This window comes from Dermochelys coriacea, chromosome 27 (assembly GCF_009764565.3).
Source record: "Dermochelys coriacea isolate rDerCor1 chromosome 27, rDerCor1.pri.v4, whole genome shotgun sequence".
NCBI lineage: Eukaryota > Metazoa > Chordata > Testudines > Dermochelyidae > Dermochelys > Dermochelys coriacea.
Genome location: NC_050094.1, coordinates 10,652,285 through 10,672,826, shown reverse-complemented (window position 1 = coordinate 10,672,826; position 20,542 = coordinate 10,652,285). Strand labels below are relative to the sequence as shown.

At 48.0% G+C, this 20,542-nt stretch overlaps 1 protein-coding gene across 1 annotated transcript; it reads right to left on the bottom strand.

The window, feature by feature from the left end:
• Positions 1 to 3,207: 3,207 nt before the first annotated feature.
• Positions 3,208 to 19,960, bottom strand: CBX1 (chromobox 1). The gene is made up of 5 exons (XM_038385221.2): positions 19,591 to 19,960; positions 7,242 to 7,417; positions 6,358 to 6,535; positions 5,311 to 5,405; positions 3,208 to 4,681 (listed from the first exon to the last, which is right to left on the bottom strand). The coding sequence occupies exons 2-5, from the start codon at positions 7,379 to 7,381 to the stop codon at positions 4,537 to 4,539; spliced, it is 558 nt and encodes a 185-aa protein (XP_038241149.1). The 5' UTR covers positions 7,382 to 7,417; positions 19,591 to 19,960; the 3' UTR covers positions 3,208 to 4,536.
• Between the last annotated feature and the right edge of the window lie 582 nt (positions 19,961 to 20,542).

Sequence of the window (20,542 nt, the reverse complement as noted above, 5' to 3'; positions counted from 1 at the left end):
AAGGAAAATTGGCTTCAATCTCTAGTAGTGACTACAACCTGCAGGAAGGGCCCTGAAATGTTTCCTGTAGCTCCTATTATGGATTTATACCTATGGGCCAAAGTGGTTCCTGCCCTAATATTTTTTTTTAGCCAGTTCGCTGTAGAATTTATTGATACTTAAGGCAGAATAGGGCCTTTAAAGCAAATGAATGTGTGAGATCTGCAAATGTTTTTTACTTAGTGCATCCATTGGAATAGCCCCTCTTTCCATTTAGGAAAATGGGGATTTTATATACTATAAATAGAAGTGTTTTCCTGAGAAGACATGGGTTTCTTCACAGGATTTAAACCTCCCTTTACAGGACTAGAAACAGTCTTGCTGCTAGTATGTGACCCTGAGCAGTCCAGCTTCACTCCAAGCTGAATTGCAAAAAGGAAGGCAGCTAGTTGTTTTTTTTGTTTTAAATAGGATTTTTAGTTTTGGCAGTTTTGCATTGTAAATTTTACTTTCCCCTGGGGCTAATGCTTCTTGGGGGTTTACTCAAAATGGACACCACTCATGTGATATCTAGTCAATTCAAAGTATTTTTAGAGGTTGCATATGGTGCTGAGACACCCTGAAAATGTTAATTGTTTTACAAGGTTTTTCCAAACTTTCTCCCTGTTGGTGTGAGCAGTAAGCAGAGGAAACAGATTCCCACCTTGCTCCTGCAACTGCTCACATGAGGAAAGTTGACCAGGTGTGTGAGTTGGCCCCCTTGACTATACGGGGGAGGGAAACCATGAAACTGACCACATACAGAGTGCTGTTGAGTTAAGATAGCTACAATGTCCTAGTGCTCGGAGCACATCTTACTCCAGCGATGTTTCCTGGATTTCATTTTACAACAGCCAACATTTGCATTGTGATAGGACCTTTCAGCAAAGGCTCTCAAAGCTCAAACAGTTAATAAAGCCTGGCCCAGAAAGGAATATTTTCTCCCATTTTTTGTGTTAAGGGCCAGATTGATTCATTAACTTCCTTGAGGCCACAGAGCAAGGGGGGAGAACCTGAGTCTTGCTTTAACCACTGATCATGCTGATTTCCAGCAGAATATAGTCAGGAAGGAATCTGTTCTAAGAGGGTCTTTTCCACCTTTGTGTCTGATCCTGCAATTGAAATTTGGAGTCAGAGTTTCCCAGCCTGCCCAGCTGGCAGGCCAGACAAGTGGAAAAAACAAAAAAAAATTTGGTTGCCTCAAAACCCATGCAGTTGCAAAGCAGCAAGTCAGAGGAAAATTAGCCTGACAGAGCCATTTACTTCTGGGCTCCCTGCCCAAAGCTGTCATGTCTCGCTTTGGGCAGCCAGGCTCTGGCCTCTTACCAGAGGTAGAGGGGAAGGGGCTTAAACACCTACCTCCATTGCTGCTTTTACCTCATTCCTGTATGGCGTGCCATGGTTCAAGCTGCCTCCCTACTGCTCAGACCTTTGTTTTCAAAAGCAGGAAGTATTTCTCCACTGACAATTCAGTTTCTATGAGAACATAATTTCTAAGGAGCATCAGGCTGTTCTGTTGTTATTCACCACTGGGGTCAATCAGTTCAACACTAACAGTGTCATTAAGCACCTGACAAGAGAGGGCAGCCCCTTGCTTTTCCCAGACATGCAGGCTCTGGTGAAAGGACTGTGGCTGGAGCCTGCCAAGGAAATAGCTACTGTTCCCCTGTCAGGGTCCATCAAAGCCCCACTCCTAATGAGACTTCTAGGCAGGGAGCACACCAGTCTGTTGCCAGGAGCAGAGAGGGGCACCACTCAAGACAGCCCAGGGAAGAGTCCTGCTCTATGCCTCTATGAGGCTTTACAATGGTGGAGGATTAGCTTCACACATGGAGAAACTAAGGCAGCAGGAGGTGTGGCAGTGCTGGGAATAGAACCTAGCTCACCAACCCCTAGTCCCAGCCCTGTTCCAGCCACTCAATGCAGCTCCCCCCATGTGTGCAGCATTAACACTGTTAGGAGGAAAGCCAGACACTACCTGTTAAGCTGCAGTTCCATCCCTGGGGTCTTGACTACACTAAAACCTCTTCAGCTAGCTGCTGCGATTTATATCACCAGAACCACCTATGGGATCCAAGCCTTATTACGTTCAATTAGCTGGACACTGATGCAGGTTTAACATCCTCAACTGCCCCAGCAGAGGCCGTAATGTCATTTACTGCTGGGTACAGAGTGCACGTTTACAAATAAGCTGGATTGTATTGGCTGCAGTTTTGTTTCACTAAGCACCAGCACTCTGATTGGCTGACCCTGATTTCACTGGCCATGAACAGATGAGAATCTCACTAGTTCCTCTTGCCCTAACTGCAGAACTCCAAACCCTGCTGACCCAGGGCTGCAGCTGTCTGAATTACTCAGGTTTCAGAATATGCAACATTTCCTATTATGCCAGGATGCGTTAGTTGGCTGAAACAAACCAGCCACGGTACATTTCGTGATGCAGTACCGTTGGTTTGCGTGTTCATTCTTGCCAGCTTGCAGCATTCTGTCACTCCTGAAAGGTTGGCACAGGAGTGAGTGAGGTTTGAAGGTCTGACCTTCTGTTTTGGTGTTCCTGGGACCCAAGGCCCTGGAGCCATTAAGAGAGCTTTATAAAACCCACTGCTGCAGGCAAGACAGCTGACCACACTCTGCACTCATTGCACAGAATCCTAGAGTACTTTAAACATGAAGGAAGTCTCATCACACCCATTCCACAGTTGTGCTGCACTTTCCCTCTGATTGCTTGGCTATCTTGGGCAAGTCACTTAAGTGGGGAAGAGCATGTGAAAGTGTGGCATTATATACACACAAACTTCAAGCCAGGGTAAGTTCCACTGGTGCAAATTGCGTTCAGACCCAGCAGTCTCTGGCCAGTGATTATCAGAACCAGGGTTACTAGAACCCTAGGAGATTTGACTCAGGAACTTGCACTAGACACTAACCTCCAAAATACTTGCTCTCTTCAGATGGGAAGTCAAAATAAATAGGCTGCTGCCTGCTCTGAAATTCCTGCCTCTGTAGCCACCTAATTCACAAATGCACGGGCCTATCACCCATGCTGCGTCAGTGATCCAGTGCTGTTGAGAGTGGACATCTGCAGCAACATGTTAACTCCTCTCCATTAACTGCTCTATGCCTTGCGATCGACTCACACAACAACAGCTGCAGAAGGGAGCAAGTTAAAGAGAGAAAAAGTTAAAATCGGGATTATAAATCTAAAATTTTATTGAGACAAAAAACGGACAGAGCCTGGTATGAAGTTAAAATCCAAACACTTACTTTACATTTAAACAATGTTTTCACAGAAACCTAAACACATGCTTTTAAAAAAAGGTTTGTACAATGCAGTTCTAGATACATATCACCCTACAAGGAGGTGCCAGGAGCCTGTAGAGCTCATGACTCCAGACATTAAATATTTCAGTATTTTTAATAAATCCGTTTGATTAAAAAAATTTCAGCAGAGCAAGAGCTGGCTCCAGTGCTGAAGTTTGGGCCTGAAAAACAAATCACTTGTTAGGGGAGGATTTTGAAATGATTTCACCTCCCTCTCACATTACACTAATAGGATTAAAAACAGGGAGGAACATGTTATCACATACATACATACATACATACAGAGAATAAAGGGGTTCCCAATGCTGCCAGCTGGACAGAATCCAATTGGGGTTGAAATGAAATCAAATAGAAATCAGAACTTTCTATTTCCCTAATTTCACAAAATAGCACCTTAACGCAAAGGGGGTAGAAGGCTTTTAAGGGGTTATCCATTCCCTCCCCATTCCCCACCCTCTCACTTACAATGCACAAGTCAGTTCTGTTTGGAGACACTACTTATTACAGGCTTGCATCTTTGCCGGTGCCTCCTGCCTCCCCCCCGCTTCGCTCCCAATAACATTGCTCTAGGGGATTTGGACATTCACAGCTTCAGTCTCATACCATTGTCCCTCCCCCTAGTCCTATTACCGATACTTGGGGGTTTAAGTTAATAAAGATGTTTATAAAAAAGGATTCTGGTCATGGATCTGGAACACTGTCAACCGTTTTCCCTCCCCCCCGTTAAAAAGACCCACCCCCATCCCTCAAAGTGATACACCAGTAATAGCAAAAAGAAAAAAACCTACACACATGCTACGTTGTAAAAATGCAGAGTTAACACTATTGGGAAGAAGGCTGTGGGTTGCTGAGATGGTCTTTGAAGAACAAGCAGTATCCATCTGCTCTCCCTTTCCCCAGCCTATCCAGCACCAGCGATAGTTCTTCGTGGAAGGGGCTTTCACTTCCTCTCCAGAAAGCTGCAGAACAGACAGCCTTGAAACACGTCTCCTCCCCCCCCCATGTCAGGCTGGTTTGAAGCTGGACACTGGCATGGGGCTGCACAGAACAGTCGGGCAGCTGCAGGGCACAGACATCATACTGCCTCTTCAAAGGGCATCTTCTCAAGCCACCTCTCCGCTAAGTAGAGCTGCATTCTCTCACTGTCGCTCCAACCCACAGTCTGATCTTGATACAAAGATTGGCCAGAGCAGGTGTGGGTTAGTTCTTGTCCTCTTTCTTGTCATCGTCTTCTGAGGGGTAAGAGTGCCATGTCAGTCTCTCCTCATAGAATGAGATGACCACCTGGGGGCACTTGATGTTGGCTTCCTTTGCAGGGACCAGGTCAGCCTCATCAGAATTCTTCCTACAGGGGGTTGGAAACAGGTGTCACTAGAGTAACCCAAGAGGCAGCAGGTAAGGAAGGCCTCGGCCAGATGAGTTTTCCAAGCAACGCTCCAAATGGCCGAGATGCAAGAAGCCCACCAAACGAGTTCAGGTGTAAGCCTGGACTCAGCTGTTGGTTTGTAGGGGACTGTGGGGAGCAGGGGTCAAAGCTGCAGCCCCGCCCCCCCATCTCATCTGCAGTATGCAACACCAAGCAAGACAAGTAGCTCCCACCTCTGGCCACAGCTGGGGCTGAACAGACCTAGATTTCCCCCTGCCCCAGTGGCCCAACCCTGTTTGGCACAGCCGACAGGGGAAGCTGTGTCCGATGTGGCTCTATTCCCGACGCAGAACTGGAGGCCAGCACCATCAAGCCATACCCTCCTCTCCCCAAGCTTATGCCTGTGGCAGAGATCTTAAGAATCCCAGAATCCCAAGGGTCCTACCTGTTGGCAGCAAATCCACGTTAGCCTCAGCGCCGAGGGTCAAGTCAGGCGGCAGCGCCACCACGAGAGATTTCAGGCCAGCGAGCAGAGACTCCTGAGGTGCAGCTCCTTGCCTCTCTGGCACAGAGTAAGTGAAGAAAGTGACTGACACAGACACACTCACCATTTCATCAGGAACATGAGCTCCCCGCTGGAATCTGTGGCGCCGATAATCCGCTCAGGTTCAAACCCCCGGGCAAAGCCTCGTGGTTTCTCCGACTGAAAGACAAAGAGGGAAGTTTCTACTTGCTGTCGGAGGGGGGCGGGGGGGGGGAGCACGTGAGACTAAGACTTGTTGCGCCTCAGGCCTGTGTCTGCAGAAAACCGAATGGGCTGTGAAAGCTGAACTCTCCTAGCACCACGAGGGGATCCTGCCAGGTCAGGTCTGAGGTGCAGCAGTGATGCTTACCTACTTGCGGCCCATGATGTGGAACAAAGGACCTGATCTCCAGGGCTGGGGTCCCACAAAGCTCTGAGACCTTGCTAGCCAGCTTCCTCCTGGCACCAGCCAAGATGTCCCTCCTCCTGAGCTGATGAATGAAGCCAGACTGGGGGCGTTGTCTGGGACAGTGGGGCCCTTCTCTGGTCCGCAGAGTCCACCAACCCTTTGGGGGCAGGGGAAACTGTCCAGGGTTCTCTGCTCTGTGCTCCCTCTCGTTCCCTTGTTTTGACCTAATAACCTGCACCACTGTCCCCGTTGTGCATTTTTTTATCCCCTGTAGTCAGTGATGACCTGAGGTCAGTGGGAGGCGCTTCACTGCTGTGGTGGACTTTGCCCACCATCCCAGGAGGGCACTTCAGCTTAGCCCTAAACGCTGCCCCAGATTTATCAGCTGGCCGCTGGCTCAGAAGGGGAGGCTTGATCTCTAACTGTCGTCAAGCCAACAGAGACAGGGAAATGAGAAAGGATGTTTTTGCTCACGTAAGGATTTTAAAGCACCTCACAGACACAATTAGCCTCTCTGTGGGGTAGGTGACTATTATCATCTCCAATTTACAGCAGGAAAGTGGCAGGGCGAGTCACAGGCTGTCAGCAGCAGGGCTGCAAATAGAACCTGAGGGGCCTGGCTCCCTGTCCTCGGCTCTAACTACTACACACTAGTGATGAATCCAGGAACAAGTCTTCATGGATAGGGGATGGGAAGGTTCTCCTCTAGTAGTCCTGCCTCACCTCTTCCTTTTTCTTCTTTGGTTTGCTCTCCTCCCCTCTGTCCTCTGTGTCAGATTCAGCTTTGCGTTTGCTCCCCTCCGATTTCTCACTCTCGTGTGCGGTTTTCTGGGACTGGAGAAACTCTGCAATGAGGTCGGGGCAGTCGAGATTCTCCTCCGGCTCCCACGTGTTATCCTCACTGAAATCAAAGGAGACAGCTTGCTCTCACTACCACAGCCTGTGGCTCAGGCCAGGGGGTTAGAGTCAGTGAAGGGACGCTCTGGACCCAGGGCCATGGAGATGCTACCAGAGCCTTAGTTGTCTACATCCTGGCTGTGTTCTGGGTACCCTGATCTGGAAGGGAGGAAGCTGAATTGTAGAAGCTGAAGCCTCTCACAGATTTGCCCTGATGGGTATGTGTGACCCATTTCTATACCAGCCCATATGCACTTCACTCAAAAGTTCAGACTTGGCTCTGTAGGGACAGGAAGGGGAATCCTTTAAGGCAATGTCTCGCCCTCTCCTCCCATGTACACCGAACTGGATTGACCATCCAGATCAGAAAGAAAGGAAGAGCTGGGGACTGCCATGGCCTGTGAACAGCCCATTCCTCATGGAGAAAGGAAGTGGGACATTCTTGCTCCCCCAGTCGGACTGGCACTCTCTCACCGTAGTTGAATATCTTAATCATCACCACCCCCCTACAAAGCAGGGCAGGGCAATTATCCCCATTTTATACATGGGGAACTGATGCAAAAAGAGGCTACGTGACTTGCCCAAGGTCACACAGGGAGTCTGTACTGGAGCAGGGAAATGAACCCGGGTCTTCCAAGCCCCAGACTGACACCCTAACCACTGTCAGCACAAGGAGGGATCACAGACTGGGATGCAACCTCTCCACTTACTCTGAGAAGCCTTTCCACTTCAGCAGATACTCCACTTTGCCTTTCACCACTCGCCGGTCTAGGACTTTCTCCACCACATATTCCTCCTCTTCTTCCTCTAAGACCTCCTCCACTTTCTTCTTGTTCTGCTTTTTTCCCATTGTGCTGGCCAGTTTTTCAGCTTAAGGGCGACGCTGCTGAAGTGGGGAGACACACACACACACACGTACGTCAGGGTGGGGAAAGCTGCAATACAAGGAGGCAGAGCCCAGGACACTAATGCTGCCTTCTAAAAGAGAAAACGAAACACATATACAAAAGCCTCAAAGAGTTGGAGCGAGATTGACCGGCAGAATAATCTGGCTCATCTAAAATCAGATGCTTCCCATTGGATAATGCTATTAAACAGATACATGTAGATCCAGCTTCCTCTCCACGCGGAACAGTCCGTATGCCCCCCAGCCCTCAGTTTCCATCTCTTATTCTATCAAATTCAAGCTTCCCATCACCTTCAAGGCCCTATGGGATCTCTGCAACACACACACCGCCGCCCAATTCCCTGACCTCATGGTACCTGCCACCATACCAGCTTGTGTGTGGAGCAGTGTCCCAGTCCCCATCTGCATAGCGCTCTGAGTTTTCTGCCTTACAAAGTGCCCACACTCGGGATATCCCTGCTCCATTCTCACTACTGACCCCCAAAATCTGCCTTTTTGTGAAATGGCCTCCCTCATCTTGCTTCATTTTATTCTCCTATCTAGGAATTTATATTCCCTGCCCCCCACTTTGACATTACTAAATTTATCTTCAAAACCCACCCGTGGGGCAGGGAAATATCCCCATTTTACTAATGGGAAACTGAGGCACAGGGACTAAGCGATTTGCCCAAGGTCACACAGGGAGTCTGTGGCAGAGCCAGAAACAGAACCCAGGTCACCTGACTCCAGTGCCTGGCATTGGCCCCTGTGGGAAGACAGGACACTGGGCTAGATGGACCTTTGGTCTGACCCAGCTGGCCGTTCTTTATGTTTGCCTTATTCATATGACCAGCCTTCCTCCCTTCATCTACTTAATTCAACTCCATTTTTGCAAAACTCTGTGCTGCGTAAAGCATTTCCAAACAATGTAGTAGTAGGAGAACAGCACATAGCAGATAACAGAATTGCTTCTTCTCCAAGGTAATCTCAAGCCACATTCCCTGATAATCAACTACCCCGTCATTTATTATACGCAACAGGGAGGGGACTAGCTCATGCACACCCTGGGAAATAGCTCCCCTACCCAAGATATGGGTGTCACCCATCTGCACCAGTAGTTTCAGTAATAGCTTCTCCGTTTAAATCCAGTGACTATTAGGAAGCGGTGAAGAGAGCATGGGAGGAAAAGATACTGGTTCACTGTGTGGCCTCCAGCTAGTTCCTTTGATGCAGTTTCCTCATCAGTAAAGGGAATGTAATAATGGGCAGATATTCTGGCTTCTGTTTCCTCTCCACACCAGGAAAGCCTGCAGCGAGCAAGGCACACCCATGCCAAGCGTCAGTCTGACCCTGCTAGCGAGCCAAATTGCTCTCCTAACTGACACGATACACAGGGAACATAAGAGTACCACAGCCCCACAAACACCTCCAGCTCACACTGGGTCTCAGTGCTGCAACTCACACAGTAGGGACCTCTCCCCACCATTCCCAGGAATCAAGACTCCCCCAACAGAGATCTGGACTCCTAGAGTGGAAAGGCCCCCTGATAACCCAGCCTCTATACTCCCTGCAATACAGGCATTTCTGGAATGAGCAATCAGTGGAATTCTGAGCCACCAAGGATACTTGGTCCCAGTTATTAGCTGCACTCACATTCTAGCATTACACCAGGGCTGCATGGTCCAGCTGACACGGTGGATGCCCCCAGTATTAACTGCGGGGTAGGTAGATCTGCATTGTTGGGAGAGGAGGTCAGAAAGCTAAAGTCAGTCAGTCTTTGGTCACTAATACTGTGTGAGGGAGATAGGCATTATTATTCCCACATCACAGATGGGGAAGAGAGGCACAAAGAGGTGAAGTTACCTGTCCTGCATGTCACAGCAATCCTGTTGCAGAGCTGGGAGAATGCAGATCTCTTGACTCCCAGTCCTGTATCTTTACCACTAGATCATGCTTCCGGCAGTAATTGTTCTTTTCTAATCAACCAGAACAGTGTGTGTAGCTGGCCAGAGTTTTTGCAGCCTAAATGCCAGGGAACAATTTCTGAACAGTCCTGATGAAAGGAAACTTGCCAAGCAAATGACTACAGAGCAGGTCAGACATGTCCCCTGTCAAGAGACAATTTTTTCCAGCTGAAGCCATTTTGAGTTGCATGTGAGAAACTTCAGCTGGCAAAAATTTTGCAAGTTTGGGTTAGCTTGAAAAGCAGAAAATTAAAAGAGATTCTTGTAGCCTGTGGGTCATCCCTCTGCACTGAGGGAGATGGTTCAACAGCTAAATAATGGTTTTTGAACCCCAACATTCAAGAGAGATGGGTACAATTCCACACTGTTCAAGGCTGCACAGCTGTCATGCAATTGACAAGAGACAAGGTGGGTGAGGTAATATCTTTTATTGGACCAAAAGAGACAAGCTTTTGAGCCACACAGAGCTCTTCTTCAATTGACAAGACTCTCTGAAGTGGGAGGCACAGGCATGGGCCAAACAGATCTCATTATGGGTACTGTAATTCAGACTCACCAAAAGTCATCTCTCCTAGAGAAGGCACCCTGCTGGGACTCCCTATTTTTTCTCTTCTAGATGCTTTAAGTGCAGTGAGGGGCTTGGAAAGGCAGGGCCTCTGAGGGCTTCTCCCTTTGGCAGATGCTGTAATTCATGTTTATCTGCGTCTTGGACCCTGTGACTGCATCTCTCAAACTGATCTCAGCATGCAAGTTCCACCAGCTTCTCAATTCTGGACTATTCACTTGACACTCAGTGCTCCATGCCTGCACCGCAGGGGCCTTCTGCTGGAGCTGGGTTTTGCTGAAAGACAGACTTTAAATCCAAATGACCTGCACATAACAGGCAACCTTCCCTTTGTGCCCTGCTCTGGACAGAGGCATCAGGAAACCCCTTCCACACAGTCTGGGCTTCAGACGTCCTCAGAGCTCAGTCATTTCCTGACAGGGGAGATTCCTAGACACCTGCCCCTCGGTGGCAATCTGCCTTAGTGCTGAAAGCCCTGTGCCATTTATGAGCAGGGCGTTCACAGGATTAGCAAGGGAATCCAGACCAGGTGAAGCCATTACTCTGATTGCTGTTCAGTGACCTTGGAGCCAGTCAGGGGGTCTCAATGCAGCTTCAAGTGACTAAGTGTCCCATGTCACAAGTAGAGCTGGACAAACAACTGAGTTTTTGGTTCGCTGGCACTTCCGAAAATACTCGGTAAACTAACATTCTGAACATTGCAAAAAGTGTTGGTGAATAAAAAAAAATACAATTTGGGTCTAACAAACATCATTCAACCCAAAATGCTTTTTTCTGTGTATTCTTAGAGGGCTAGAGTCACACAATGGCCAGAGGAAGAGGTGGTGCCCTTCTTCTAACATTTAGCACAGTGATTGAGGCACCCACCTGGGATGTGAGACACCCAGGTTTAATTCCCCCCTCTGCCTGATGTGGAGAAGAGATTTGAATTTAGCTCTCCCACACTGTAGGAGAGTGCCCTAGTCACTGGGCTGTGGAATATTCTGATGACACCCCCTACCCCTCAATTTCTGCTATTGAAGCTGTTCAAATTTGTATAAATAATTAAATAGCCACTGGAGCAAAGACTTACAGCGGGGCAAGAATGACTACAGCTTGGTGGTCAGGGCACTCACCTAGTACATGGGAGACCCAAACTCAAGCCCCCTACTCCAAAGACTGTTGATACAAAGTGGAACAGATTCAAGAGAAGACAAAGAAATTCATATCAGGATATCCCACAGCCCAGTAACTAGGGCACTCTCCTGCAACTTGGGAGACCAGAGTTCAAATCCCTTCTCCACATCAGGCAGAAGGAGAAACTGAACCCAGGTTTGCCACATTATAAGTGAGCACCCTAACCACTGAGCTGAAAGATAGGAGGGCACCCGCTCCCAGCCCATATTTTATGAACAGTGCCTAAATCCTGAAAAGAGGGTGTGGCTGAAACTATTTGGTGAATTTACATCAAACTTGCAAATACTTCTCACCAGAAACTGCATTTTTGATTAATAAACTCTGTGCAAAAACTTCTGCCCAAATCAAATTTCACCTCCCCCAATCCCAACTAGCACTAACCAGCCCCCTTGTTGGTAGCCTCAGCAGTGGGATCAGAGATTGAACTGGCTGTGGAGATTGCACTATCCTCTCCCACTACAGGTGGCTCCTGCAGATCAGGGTTGAGGACAGACTAGTGTGGTGGCAGCTTGCTCTGCTTATGCCTGTGCTGTTGTGGACACAGGGCTTCGGTCTCCACCTTTAGTCAAAACTAAATTCATCTAACATATTAAACAAAAGAGGGGAGAATCCCAAGATGGGCAGCGTGCTGACAATTTCTCCCACAGTGGTCCTAGGTGCAAGTGACTAACAGAGACAAGACTTTCCTCCAGATAAGCACTCCTGCCTCCCAATTAAGGATCCCACATTAAATGCAGCTCAATCACTGATTTAATGCCAGGGTATTCAGGCCTGACCCAGCAAGGTGCTGAGCCCTCCAGCTCAGACTGGGGCCAATGGGAGCCGAGGGCATTCAGTGTCTCACTTGTCAGGAATGGATGGAAAGCTGAAGCACCATTTTAAAAAGCAACCTTAGAAAAAACACAACAGGAGAGAGAAATGAGGCTGCTGCCTTCTGAACTCCTGGGTTTAAATACACTCTGACAGGGTCTTTAATCAGATGCCAGACAGAGGCAAACCCAAAGCAGCAAGGCTCCGGGTTGCCTGTGGACTTGTTGTTGATGGAGGCCAGGCTGCTTGGCACCACATCACTACAACAATGCACAGACTCTGACCACCAACATCTAATCCCCCAGAAGGAGCCAGCAATGCAGCAGGAAACCGAGGGCTCAGGTTTCACTTGCAGAGGCTCTAGAATTCTCTAGCAGATTCTCAGGCAGGAGCGTAATACTCCATCCCCTACAGCAAAAATGCAGAGAGGTGCCACGAAGGGAGGCAATGAATAGTCTGTGACACTGCTGGTAAAAGGAGAACTCCAAGAGGCTCCATGCCTCAGCAAGGGCACCTGATAAGGTTGGAGGGAGACAGCCACCACTTCTGGAAAGCCCCCTGTGACAGTGCACTCCATATGTTTTATGGAAATATGCTTATGAGTAAAGGAGGACTTGTGGCACCTTAGAGACTAACATTTATTTGAGCATAAGCTTTCGTGAGCTACAGCTAGTCTCTAAGGTGCCACAAGTACTCCTTTTCTAACACGGCTGCTATTCTGAAACCTTTTCTTTTTGCGAATATAGACTAACACGGCTGCTACTCTGAAACATGCTTATGAGTGTAATTAAGATGTAACTGGAATATGCTTTATGCAAAAGATCTCTTGTAATGTATCATAACAAAAGTTATACTGAATACATTCCTCCTATTTGTATGCATGTATCATTCTTGTATCTGAAGCTAGAAATATGAAGTATAACTCTGAGGTCCTATTGTAATTATGCAAACTGTGGGCCACTGATGGTGGTTTAGAATCTTGATGGCTCCCACTGACTAGGACAATTGGTTGTAAATGGTTTATTTACCTGCAAGCCTGCCTATGTAGGTGTGGGCCAACCCAGGAAGAATCGAGACTGGGGGGAAGGGTCTTACAGTGACATGTGACCCTGTCACATGATACTGGAATCCATCTTAAATCTGGTACTTTTCCATTTAGAAGGAAGGGTGGGGATCCAGAGAGACAAAAGATTCCCACTTGGTGCCAAAGCTATAAAAGGGGATGTAGCAGGACAAAGGGGGCTGCCAGTCATGCGAAAACCCGTGCTTACCACCTGAGATGCCTGCTGGAACTAACAAGGACTGTATCAGGGGAAAGGATTGGGCCTAGACTAGGAAAGACTCTAGTCTGTGAAAGAAGCTTATTGGAACATCTCTGAGGGTGAGATATTTATTACCTGTAATGAGTTTCTTAATGTATTAAGCTTAGACTTGCGTGGTTTTGCTTTATTTTGCTTGGTGACTTTGTTCTGTCTGTTATTACTTGAAACCACTTAAATCTAGCTTTTATACTAAATAAAATCACTTTTGTTTATTAATAAACCCAGAGTAAGTGATTAATACCTGAGGGAGCAAACAGCTGTGCATCTCTCTCTATCAGTGTTATAGAGGGCGGACAAGTTATGAATTTACCCTGTATAAGCTTTATACAGAGTAAAATGGATTTATTTGGGGTTTGGATCCCATTGGGAACTGGGTGTCTGAGTGCTGGAGGCAGGTAACCTGCTGAGCTGTTTTCAGTTTAGTCTGCAGCTTTGGGGGCATGGACCAGAACCTGGGTCTGCGTTGCAGCAGGCTAGCTGTATGGCTCAACAAGACAGGGTTCTGGAAGTCCCAAGCTGGCAGGGAAAACCGGCTCAGAGGTAATTTCAGCACATCAGGTGACAGTCCCAAGGGGATCTCTGTGATGGAACCCGTCACACCCCCAATATAACCAGTGAGGAGGAAGTTGACCTACTTGAATACAGTTTGGATCTTGGGGAGCCAGTATCTCTCTGCAAGGGACCTACTTTTTTCACCATGGGTCTAATGAATTTCAGTCACAGATGCTGCAGGATGTGGCTAATGCTTGGAGACAGAGCTTGTTTCTCATAAAGCATCTAATATTCAGCTAGGGAGATCATTCAACTGGCTCTGTCGTCTAGGATCCTGTCTACGGCAACTGGATCATGGATTCTGCATTAAACACAGTACAGTTCCTATGTAACATGCTTTGGACCAGCACAGATGAGACCAAACCATGGTGCAGCCTCACTTTGAACTGCGACAGGGGACTCTGTACTGTGAGAACAGTCACTAGACAGCTGATTTTATGAAGATTGCCAGTGGATTGTGCTATTAGTCAAGGAGCACTGTGACTGCTCCTGCAGAGACCCTGAAACAAGGAGGGATGGGGAGAAAAAGCGAAAGAAATAAGGAGACAGTGAAGAACAGTGGGCAAAAAAGAGGACAGCCAGAAAACAGAGAATGGTGATGGGTTCTAACATCCCTGAGATTGCAAGCAGCATGGGAGGCAGAGAACTATACTATGGAAAGGTCAGGCTGCTGTGATCCAGCTCCTGGGCAAAAGACTAGCAAGGGCAACTTGATGGAGAAGCCACAAGCACTGCAAGGAAGGGCCAACATTTGCCAAATGAGGGAGGGAGCAACAACATACTGATCAGCAAGAGGTAAGTGGATATAATCTCCAGGCCATAAGGTGACTTTCATGTACCCTTGTTAGAGCTTTGAACTGTCTTGGGTCTGTTCCTGACTCCAGCTGCTGTTGGGAGAGAAATACTTGCCTGTTTCAAATTATGAGGATTCAAATTATCAGCAACATTTTATTTTTTTAAATCCACAAAGTGAGTAGGTTCAAACATTAGTGTGTGCATTTATTAGATCTTTGTGGTTCTCAGACTGGTTTTGGTAAACTTGAAACTAACTCCCAGAGATTAGAGCCTAAAAATTCAGCTTTCAAATGATGAAGTTTGTGCCACACAGAGAGACAATGCTCCATCCCGTTAAAGGCCCCCTTACCTCCCTTTGCTCCAAAGAGGTTTGTGTCAAGGGCAAACCCTGATTTTCATATGCAGGGTCTGTTCTGGATGGCATGCTAAGAGGCTGTTCCTTCTGGAATAGTTCCTATGCTAGAAACTGCATCTGGCTTTGCCAGAGTTGCTCTCAACAGCCTGCATCCAGTAGGATGCTCTGGGCAGATACATGGCCTGGCTACAGCTTCCAGTTCCAATCTGTTCCTACACACATTGCATATATTGTCCTCGCTACTCTGAAAGATGAATAAATCAGTGTTTTTTGCTGTAATAAAACGGACCCTGTTGAAGTTTGAGAGAGGAGAGGCTGAAGACCCCAGTGATGGTACAAACTCTGAGCATGCACTACCCAAAGAGTAATCAAACAAAGGGCTTGTCTAAATTTAAAATGCTACAGTGGCATGTTCTCCCATCAGCAAAGGTAATCCATCTCCCCAAGGGGCGGTAGTTAGATTAATGGAAGAATTCTTTCATTGACCTAGTGCTGTCTACATGGGGGCTCAGGTCAGTTTAACCACACTGCCCAGGGGTGTGGATTTCTCACATCCCTGAGCAACACAATTATGCCAACCTAATTTTCTACTGTAGACCAGCCCTAAAGTAAGGAGTGCTGTTGAGAAGCTGTGCTGTTTCCAATGAGATTCTGACTTTAATGGCACAGATCCTTTGGTGACTCCTAGAGTATGCCAGCAGTCACAGAAATTAATGAACCAACAAGTGTCCACAGCACCAGAAAACAAGTTACCACAGCACCAGACACAAGAAGTGCTAATTGGCTTCCTTATAGGCAGTCTCTGCAGAGAGGAATGAATGGACATTGAGACTGAGCTATTTTCACCCCTACGTGTCAGGAGTGATGCACCAATTAAGGGTTCTTTGATCTCCCCGGTTGTCAAGCAAACAGATATCAGCATGATGTTCATTCACACAAAAAGAAAAGGAGTACTTGTGGCACCTTAGAGACTAACAAATTTATTAGAGCATAAGCTTTCGTGAGCTACAGCTCACTTCATCGGATGCATCCGATGAAGTGAGCTGTAGCTCACGAAAGCTTATGCTCTAATAAATTTGTTAGTCTCTAAGGTGCCACAAGTACTCCTTTTCTTTTTGCGAATACAGACTAACACGGCTGCTACTCTGAAACCTGTCATTCACACAAAGTTACAGTTGGAAGAGATACCAGTTCACTTTTCCCATCCCCATGGCCAGTACAAGATCCCCCCCTATTTTTCTGGGGAAATTGGTCTCATCTGACCAAGCTGATTGCTAGGCTATTCCAATCTAAGCAGACCCCACATTTAGGATGTTCTTCCTAATATTCACCTTCAGTTCTCTTTTGCTTATTGTCTGGAAAACAGCCGACTTTGCATTAACGATATTTTCTGACCCAAGACCAAAAAGGACTTAAATGCTAACAATTCCAACCGTCACTGGACCATCTTAAACACCAGCATTTGGAATAAGGTGGAATTCTTTATAAAGGATAAAGCAGAACACTGGAAAGAGAGAGAAGAGCTTCACGTCAGCAGTTAAAGGGAAAATCCAAGACACATTAAACCACTTGAAAAGAATTCAAACTCCAATAAAAGGCAACAAGGAAAGAGGCCCAGCACAAAGTATATACAAAAGCCTCCTTTACTGCGACAAGAATAGCAGACAGAGGGGTAAGAGCCAGAATCTGGCAACACAGCAGAGAACACACGTTACTGCATGGCCTTCTGCAGAGCAGCATTCAGGTAGTGAGAGAATTATAAAACAAGCCCGAGAAAAAGCAAACAAAAGTGCTGAATGGAGCATCAACCTCTTTAGCTGCAGAATGTGCAGTCTTTAGAGGAAGGTAAGTTCTACATAGTGTCCTTCTAGTATGTCAGATGCATTTGTAAAGACTTCAATAGCTTTAAGATAGAAGACTAAGCCAGCATAACAGGAGGACCCAGAGATCTATTTCATTTGAATACACTCAGTCTAACTCCACTGACTCAGAGAATTAAGAGTTAAGTGCAACTCTGATGCTCTGTAACTTAAAATATTTCCCCCAATTTCCCTTCCCAAATTTGGTTAGGATCACACCCCTCTTTGAGGACTATGAAGATGCCAAGTTTATTCAGCATTTGCCAGGAAAAAACAGCATGTGTATTTCTTTTGAAGTGGGAACAAGTGTATTAAGTTTTCCACCCTCCAAACCTGAGCAACTTTCACTCAAACTTTCCAGAAATATTAGCCTGGGCTGAGATGAAGCAAGATGAAAGCTCAATGGAGAATTTGGGAGAGCTATAAGTGACTGAGCATGGACTGTCCTTCTCAGCTATGACTACATTCACAACTCACATGGGAAGTGTATCTCTGAAGTTACGGAAATCTGCACAAGGGAACAAGAGATTAAGGAAAAGTCTTGTCTGCGTGGCTGGGCTTTCTAGGTTCAATCTGCATGAGGAGGAAGCAGAGAGAAGACAGAAGTATTTTTACACTCTCTCCTCTAATCAGAGAAATGCTACCAGAGGCAGGGCACAGACTTGATTACTCATTTTTAGAGTAAGAAAGACAGATTTAGCATGTGGAGACATCTAAAAGAAGTCACCATGGGATGATGCTGCTCAAAATGGCATAAGACTCCCAACTGCCCAGTGCCTGCAGGACAATGCAAACCTCCCTTCCCATAAACATTCACCTTTTTACTCAACTTTTTCCAAACACTAGTGCTTTCAGGACACAGAAAGGCAGTGTCAGGATAGAAATCTTTTTTTCAGCACACACATGCTCCTTTTGCCTGTGTTACTAGCACATGAAAACGGAGACTGGTTACTGCCTTTATTCACTTGCAATCTCTGCTAGTTATTCTTGCATTTCATTTTGGGAAGACAGTGAAACACTAGACTGTCTTGTCTGTTTCTAGTCAGTTTCACTGCACAGCTCCCTAGCACTAACACAAGGCTGTGATGTTTGGTTTGCAAACCTGGCAGGGGCTGTTTAATCCAAACAAATCCAAGATTCATAGAATCTTTCTAAGTTAGTTAAGTTTTTTAAAACTATTTTTATTTTAAATTAATAAAACTTACATTTAGAACCTGAACAACCTAGCAGTCTCTATCTTACCCACTTGATTTTGTAGTCACAGGACACATGCCTCTCATCTGCAGCTCCCCTGTCCCCAACACTCCCAGCACAATTCCACCATCTCCAAGCCCCCAGGATAGCTCTCACCTCCCCAGCTAACACCCTGGGTACAGCTTCACCAAGCTCCAGTTTTTGGATCAGCTCCGGACTCTCCCCTCCCCCCTTCAAAACACACACACACAAGATCTTTTGGGGCAGCTCCAACTCTGCACAAATCTCAGTGCTTCCCTAGGTCCCCCTGGTGCAGCTCCATCCACACCTTCCTCTTCACTAGGCACACTAGTGCAACTCCAGCATCTCCTGTTCAAATATCCCCAATACTCCTGGTTCAACTCCATAGTTTCATTCTCTCCCCTTCAGTTTTACTATCACCCCAACCATGGCACTCTTGAGCTGAACAGGGGTCCACACCAGGTCTCTGCCCCATCCTCACCTCCCCCAGTGTAGCTTCATCTTCCCTTACCCTGGTCCCCCTCTTGGGTTCAGCTCCTGCACCCCATTGTTCCCATTATGAATGCAGCTTCATGTTCGGTGCCCCCATTTTGTCTCTTCAGTGCAGCTCCATCTCTACGTGTCCCTTCCTCAAGACCCATTTCCACTATTGTTCTGTTCTGTCCCCCCAAAAGTTCCATATCCACCATCCCCATCAAACAGCCCTTGGTGAAGCTCTATCTCCCCCCGGATTCCCTAGGACCTCCTTGGGGTAGAAGCTCTTTTGCCACAACTAGCTTCTGGAGATGTCATGGCGCAGCTGGATCTTACTCCCTTTCCCACAGCTCCTACTGCGGCGTTATAACCACACAACTCCCACCCCGGTGCAGCTCCACCGCTAGGCTGCTGACCAGGTCCCCCCTTCTGTGACGCTCCATCTTCCCCCATGCACACATCCTCGCCCCCATCACCCCTCCAAGCCCCACAATCCCAAAGACCTCTGATGTAGCTCTCCTCCCCACCCAATCCCAGCTCCCCATGGTCCCCCCTTGAAGCGCCACACCCCCATCTAATCCTAGCTCTATAATGTTTCCACGCATCTCCCCCCCCACCAAGTCCCAGATTCCCCATGTAGCTCCCCTCCCCCAAATCCCAGCTCCCCCGCAGACCACGAATGCACCTCTCCTTCCCCCTCCCAATCCCAGCTACAAAAGGACCCCCTGCAGCTCCCCCTCCCCACCCAAATCCAGCTCCCCACAAACCCCCCCCCCGCAGCTCCATACCCTCGCTTAATCCTAGTTCCTCAATCTCCCCTGCAACTTTCCCCCCCCCACCTCCTGGCGCCCCCTGGCTTCTTCCCCTCCCCCTCCCAGTCCCAGCACCCCCCTGGCTCCCCCTCACCACAACTCTCAGGACACCCCCTGGTTCCCCCTCCCTATCTCCACCCCCGTCCCAGCGCGCGCGCCTCCTGCAGCTCCCCCTCCCCCACCAGACCCAGCGCGCGCCCCCAGCCCCTGCAGCTTGTCCCGTCCGCGCCCCCCGCCGCGGCTCCGTCCCCGCCCCCCCCGGGACCCCGCTCACTTTTCACAGCCTCGCCAACGATGCCCGGGGGGAAACGGAGCCGTGGGGGCGGGGGCTGCGCGCTGCGGCGGCCGGGCCGAGCTGAGGCGGTGGAGGTCGGCGGGGAACCGTAACCGTCGGCGCCGCGCCACGGGCCTGGCCGCTCGCGATCCGCCCTCCGCCAAACAAAAGAGCCCAGCAACCCCCTGTACCCGCCGAGCGCAACGCGCCTGCGCGGCGACCCCCCGCCTCCCGCGGCACGATGGGAAGTGAAGTTCCCCGTGGACTACAGCTCCCAGCAGGCCCTGCGGCGAAGCGTCGCGGCGGACGCGCCCTTTCGCCGCGCTGCCTGCTGGGTAGGGTAGTCCGGGGCGGGGCTTGGCCAAGCCTTGGGACTACAACACACCATTGCTCTGGGGTTATGCAACGTGACTTTGCACAACCAACGTGACCCGAGCGAGGTAGTGATGCACAAGAGCCCGCCTGCAGCGCACACTGTGGTGCTAACTCTTCCCTTTTTAAATAGCATGTGGTCAAAATTAATGACCACAAAAACCTTCAAAGGATTATTTCAGGATTGAAGCCAAATTCTTAAGTATTAGAGGTCATAAGATTTTCTTAAAGATCTAGCTCCAGGAGGCAGGTGATTAGGGGAGAATCAGATTTAATTCAGAAAGGAAATTTCTACCTTCATGGTTAGGAAGAATAGTGTGAAAACATGACCCCATAAGAACACAGGAATCTCCAGAATGGATCAGACCCAAGGCCTGTTTAGCCCACATCCTGTCTCTGACAGTGGCTGGTACAAGATGCTACAGAGAAAGGTGTAAGAATAGTCTAGCAGGCAGTTGCGGGACTGTCTTCCTCCTACATAGATCTCATCCTGATCTCCAATAGTTAGAGATTGATTTAGCTGAAGCATAAGGTTTAATATCCCTTCAAAAAATTATATGGTAATTAATTATGACACTGC

Bases quoted from the DNA above. Each gene is read 5' to 3' on its own strand.
- CBX1 (XM_038385221.2), bottom strand. From the start codon at position 7,381: ATGGGAAAAAAGCAGAACAAGAAGAAAGTGGAGGAGGTCTTAGAGGAA. The intron at 6,536-7,241 runs GTAAGTGGAGAG...CTTTGATTTCAG, and splicing joins AAGTGGAAAGGCTTCTCAGA to TGAGGATAACACGTGGGAGC. The intron at 5,406-6,357 runs GTGAGGCAGGAC...TTTGTCTTTCAG, and splicing joins CAAAGAAGAAAAAGGAAGAG to TCGGAGAAACCACGAGGCTT.